The sequence below is a fragment of the Nematolebias whitei genome, chromosome 18 (genome assembly GCF_014905685.2).
Source record: "Nematolebias whitei isolate Nwh7 chromosome 18, NemWhi1, whole genome shotgun sequence".
In the NCBI taxonomy this organism is placed as follows: domain Eukaryota; kingdom Metazoa; phylum Chordata; class Actinopteri; order Cyprinodontiformes; family Rivulidae; genus Nematolebias; species Nematolebias whitei.
The window spans coordinates 1,803,209-1,809,362 of NC_056515.1; the positions used below are offsets into that span (position 1 = coordinate 1,803,209).

The following is a 6,154-nucleotide window of genomic DNA, read 5'->3' on the forward strand; positions in this document are numbered from 1 at the left end:
GGATGGATGGATGGATGGATGGATGGATGGATGGATGGATGGATGGAAGTGAACTTCATAAAAGGTTGGTATTTATTTTGAGACCACCTGATCAGGTCTAAGAAGGCGTCGGCGGGGCTGACTTGTTCGATGGTCCTCTGCTTTCCGAACTCCTCCTTGGAGCCTTTTCCTGGGTGGATTATGAGGACAATGAGGATCCCGATGAAGACGGCGATCACCGTGGTGGTCATGTAGTAAATCACGGCTCTCACACCCATCTTTCCTGAGGCCTTGCTGTCCAAAGCTGCCATCCCTGATGAAGAGTAAATTATTTATTTAAATTTTCATTTGAGATTCTTCACAGGAAGACTTTTTGTTGTCGTGTATTTCTAAGTAATCTGCTTATTTCATCTTCGTGTTTTCACCATGAGCTTGAAACAACAGCTGCTAAACTGCTCGCTCCTCTTTAGGATCTTTCAGTCTGCGTTGCCTCAGACAAATAAATCCTCCCTCAGTTCTTCTCCACTGTTTAACTTATCCTCACAAGAATATCACGCAACAAAAAACATTTAGGTTTACTTCATTCTGTTATCACCTACAAACATTCACCATTCAAATCCTTCAGCGACGTTCTGCTTGTTTACAGCTGACTCTTCTGAATTAACATTCCTTCCACAAGAATCTTTTCATGACAGGATCATTCTACTACAGGAATCTTTAACAAATTCTGTCCCCAGGACAATTTTCCTTCTTAAACTGAGTTGTCTGAGCTCAACACCTTGAGGCCTGCAGACCCAGAAGGTCTGGCTTTAAGGAAGCATCGTGGATGTATTGGCAGATTTTTTTGAAGCAACATAAAAGTTTTCAAATGTTTTCTTTCATTTCTTTAAATAAACAACAACCTGAATGCATTTATCTTAAAGCAAATGATGCATTTTCTGTTAAACTCTCATTGTTTGACACAACTAAACCAGAACCTGAAGTTTACCAGAGAAATGTTCTGATTTCCGCTCAGAAACGTTTCACCTGTGATCAGACTGGACACAAGCAGAGGCAGAACCAGCATCTGGAGCATCCTCATCAGAACCTCCCCAGGAAACGAGAAGTACTTCACCTCCCGGTACGTCATCTTGTACGGCCGCAGAGCGAAGCCCAGGATGACTCCTGCAGAGAAAACAGCCATGATGATTCTCTGTCGGATCAGAGTCTGACCTGACAGTTGTCTGAGACCCACCAGCGACCACGGCTCCGACCGTGAAGAGGACGAAGGCGTTCTTCTTCAGGAAGGCCTGGACGTTCTCCTTGGAGATCTCCTCCACTTTCCTCTTGGCCTTCATGGTCCGGATGTGGATTCCCTCTCTGAGGCGCTGCATCCTGTCAGAAAACAGTTTGTTTATAAGAAAACTCACCGATTATTTAATTAAAGGCAGCACGGTGGAGCAGATGGTAGAGCTGCCGCTTCTCAGTGAGCAGGTCGCAGGTTCAAGTCGCGGCCCAGGACCCTTCTGGGTGGAGTTTGCATGTTCTCTCCGTGCATGCGTGGGTTTTCTCCGGGTGCTCCAGTTTTCTCCCACAGACCAAAAACATGCATGTTAGACTGATTGGTAACTCTAAATTGTCCCTATGTGTGAGTGAGAGAGTGAATGGTTGTTTGTCTCGTTTGTCTCTATGTGTCCTGTGATGGACTGGAGTCCTGTCCAGGGAGTCCGCCTCTCGCACAGTGATAGCTGGCAGGGATGGAGTGGGACTCATTTTCAGCCCTGGAGTTTTATGCCTCAGACTGGCCCACTTTAGATCACGACCTATTATTATTAAAATCATGTAATTATAACCTTACATCTTGGGGTCTTGTTCACGAATCAGGGAAAAATGGAGCGTGAGATCAATAGGTGGATAGGTGCAGCGTCTGCAGTGAAGCGGGCGCTGTACAGGTCTGGCGTGGTGAAGAGAGAGCTGAGACAAAAGGCGAAGCTCTCAATTTACTGATTGATCTACGTTCCTACCCTCATCTATGGTCATGAGCTTTGGGTTGTGACTGAAAGAACGAGATCTCGGATACAAGCGGCCGAAATGAGTTTTCTCCGCAGGGTGTTTGGGCTCTCCCTTAGAGATAGGGTGAGAAGCTCGGTCATCCGGGAGGGACTCAGAGTAGATCCGCAGCTTCTCCACCTCGAGAGGAGCCAGTTGAGGTGGCTGCAGAGTGGAGATCTGACATGCTGCAGGAGGAAGCTTCTCCTGTAGCTGTAGGCTGCACACAGGTGCAGCAGGTGCTAAATAATTGAAAATAATTTATTTAAAATGAAAATTCCATGCCAATCATGTGGCTCATCCATCAAGCAGCCAGTTGTGTGTCATGTCCAATGTTACTTTGAAAAACCGCGATAGAGCGAGTCCGCGAAAAACAAATTGCAAATTAGCGAGGGACTACTGTATTTTAACGGTTATTTAACATCTAGTTTTACCTACATAAGTAAACACTTCATTCAGTAACTATTTTAGAATTAATGGCACAACAAGAAGTAGCCTCACCAACAGCTCTCCTTGTGTGAATAGAGCATGCGCCGCTTCTCTCACACATGATGTGTGAGAGAAGAGAGGTGACTAGGATGTGTGACACATCCTAGTCAGAGTCTAAAAAACAGTGTAGCCTAAGTTAACTTTTAGGGAGGAAAAAACCACTAACTAATATGAGATGATAATAATAATCACTCCTTCTTACCAATGGCCTAGCATAAAGCAATATGATCATCATCCATTGCATTTATTAGTAGCTTAAAATACCTAATTAAAACTTGAGTAGTGGGCTAGTTCTACTGTAACCTTACCTAGGGTCAAGCGACAAACATGTAGCATTAACACAATATGAACAACATTCAGGAATTGTTTATAAAAGAACATTATCAAATATTTTATGAACGGTAAGATAGCTCCACCCACGAGGAAATGTAACCCAGGGTGAGCTAAGCTCAAGTTAGATCCCAAGGCAATTTAGAAAACTAATTACAACACCTTAAATAAAAACATCCATCCATCCATTAACTTCCACTTATTCCGAAGTCGGGTCGCGGGGGCAGCATCTTGAGCAGGAAGGCCCAGACATCTCTTTCCACAGCCACCTCTTCCAGCTTGTCTAGGAGGATTCCAAGGCAGTCCCAGGCCAGGCAACCAAGAGAGACATAGTCTCTCCAGCATGTCCTGGGTCTTCCCCGAGGTCTCCTCCCAGTAGGACATGCCCAAAGCACATCTCTAGGGAGGCGCCCAGGGGGCATCCTTACCAGATGCCAGAACCACCTCAACTGGCTCCTCTCGATGTGGAGGAGAAGCGGTTCTACTCAGAGTCTCTCCAGAAAAACTGAACTTCTCACCCTATCTCTAAGGGAGAGTCCAGCTACCCTGTGGAGAAAACTCATTTCAACCACCTGTATCCGCAATCTCATTTTTTTTGGTCACTACCCAGAGCTTGTGACCACAGGTGAGGGTAGGAAAGTAGATCGACCGGTAAACAGAGAGCTTTGCCTTACAGCTCAGCTCTCTCTTCACCACAACGGACCGGTACAGAGTCCGCAATACTGCAGATGCTGCATCAATCCGTCTGTCAATCTCACACTCCATTCTTCCCTCACTTGTGAATGTAGTGAATCTGATCTGACCCTGATCTGACCCTGATGACCTCAAATCTAACAGATGGACAGAGACTGTTATTTCATTGATCTGAATACAGTTTGAGCCATCTGGTGACTTTCTTTCTTGAAGATTCAAGTGAAAAGAACACTCTCTTTTTATAATCATCACTGTTTTACAAATGTTTGATAATCAAATTGTGTTGGTTCACTCAATGTTACAGGTTGAAGAGAACTACTCATTTTTATTTTACATAATGTAGTGAACTAGATGGCCTGATGATCTGACCCCCATCTGACCCTGATGACCTCAAATCTACCAGATGGACAGAGACTGTTATTTTCATTGATTTGAATAAGTCTGAGCCATCTGATGAACTTTCTTTCTTGAATTAATCAAGCAGAAAAGACAATCCTCTATAATCATTACTGTCTTACAAATGTTTTGATAATCAAATTGTGTTAGTTCACTCAATGCTTTACAGGTTGAAAAGAACTACTCATTTTTATTTTACATAAACAGTAAGTAATGATTTTTATTCCTCATTCAAACAAGAAATCACCTGAATATGCATTTCTTGATTTTCTGTCTGAAATGAGTCAAGTCGTAAGTGTGTGAAAGTTGAAGCTTCGGTCAACTAAATGTTTACTGAAGAAGAAATGTCATGTTTAAACTTTTTCAGAAGATTACCAAGAGTTGGCTCCACGAAGTCTGCTTTTTGCAATAATCTCTCTGTCAGTTGTTAAACAAATTTCATTCTCTGACCTCGACTTTTGATAAACACCTTACGTCAAAACCACTCCTCTTTCTGGTCCATCCACGAATCAGAAAGCTCTGAAGTAAACTCGGAAGTAAACTCATTTAAAATGTGACAACTTCCCGGTTCTGTTAGAGAGTTGGAATAGAAGAGAATGGAAAAGATTCCGAGAATGAAAAAGTTCTGAAGGAGTTCAGAAGAAAACTAGAGTTATGGAGAGTTTTGGAGAAAGAGTCTGAGAGCTGCTGACAATGAAGAGTCAGAGTTACTAGAATCCAGAGACGTTTTGGGATTATAATTCTGTTTTGAGCTAACCACGCACGACTCTCCAAGGATTTTAGCTGTTCTCAACGGAGACGCTGATATCAGTTGAAAAGGATTCTTACTGAGGTGATCGATCGTCAACAAGGTAACGGTTTCTTCTTCGACTAAAGTGTACCTGGGACAAGCTGAGATACCTGACGGAGCGTGCAATTTCTGGTTAAACAGATTAAATTCCCTCACATATTCCTCTGTAAGATAAATCTCAATTTCCTCTTAAACTCACCTCTCTCTCATAAATCAGTACAGATATTTTTAGAAATATCTGAAGCAAAGTCCTCAAATCACCGCCGAGTGATTTGAAGTTCATTATTTGTGAAACTGTCTGTTATTATTTTCATATTTTGCCAAATTAATGTAAATGTTTGATGTTAAACTTTGATTCTGAAAATAAATGACTCCATTCATTTGATGGGTCAAAGGTAATAACGTCTCTCGTTACATTTCTGTTAAATTCAATGCACGGCATTACACAGTCAGAAAAATGAAGAACTCGTGAATATTGTATGCATATATATTTCATATATTTGTCATACAACAAGTGACACGTACCCACGTGACTCACTACTAACTGGTGGCTCGTAACGGTTCATGAATGACTGTTAATTCGTGTAAGATTGATTTTTTAAATGTTGGCAAGGTTGTACAATAACAGTTTATCAGCTGTGCTGAAACCGTGCGTCTTTACGCAGCGCAATTGGAGCTGCGCGCTTGTGTTACGCTGGCAATGTTTTAAAAGCTGAAATTGTGTCATTGAGTCTTTATAAAGCTGAATTGTACGTCTGTATGTGTAACATAAGCTGGCTTTGAGCTGTGGAAACGCTTTATTCTGTTTAAACTGTGTTCCAGACGCTGTTCTGGTCCGGTTCGGTTCTGTGGTTCCGACTCGGTTCTGGAACAGTTCGAACGAGTTGTTAAATAGCTAGAAAGACGTTTTGTCACGGAGCGCCGTTCTCTGTGCAGCTCAGGGGGTTGATTCGTTACATTTTTAGCAGAGAAAGTGCATTTTGATGGTTTAAAAGACGAAAAAGTGACGAACTATTTTACGCTAATCTAACTTGCTAGCTGGACAAAACGCTTCCTGATTGGTTGAATTCGCTGTTGTGGAGCGCTCTGATTGGTTGAGAAGGCTGACTGGCGTGGCTACGTCACTTCCTCTCACCCTGCGCTGCTTTGCCATTGGTGATTTCAGTCACGTGACCCGGAAATGAAATTCGTTTTCATAGGGAAATAAAATCTGCTTTTTAAAGCTGAAAAGTAACTTTAAAGTGGTTTTGACACGCTGGTTAAATGCTTCGAAGCTATTTGCTGAAATTTTGCTACGTTAGAGTTTAAAATTCGTCAAAAAACGATGTTTTTAAACAACGCTAGCGATGCTAATTTTAAGCTAAACAGCTAACGACCGGAGCTTAAACTACGCTTAAAATCACTAAATGAAGCTGAAATATTGTTCCAAAAACTCATGTTCAGGCTAAG

At 42.3% G+C, this 6,154-nt stretch overlaps 1 protein-coding gene across 1 annotated transcript in view; it reads right to left on the reverse strand.

Annotated features, from left to right (window-relative positions):
- The window catches only part of LOC119424614 (excitatory amino acid transporter 1-like), a 62,055-nt gene that overhangs the window by 29,654 nt on the left and 26,247 nt on the right, over positions 1–6,154 (reverse strand). Inside the window, exons 2-4 of the mRNA XM_037692102.1 lie at positions 1,214–1,353; positions 1,006–1,143; positions 88–292 (exon numbers count right to left, since the gene is read on the reverse strand). Of these exons, the coding sequence (XP_037548030.1) occupies positions 88–292; positions 1,006–1,143; positions 1,214–1,352 (482 nt within the window). The 5' untranslated portion in view covers position 1,353. The remainder of the gene's footprint in view (positions 1–87; positions 293–1,005; positions 1,144–1,213; positions 1,354–6,154) is intronic.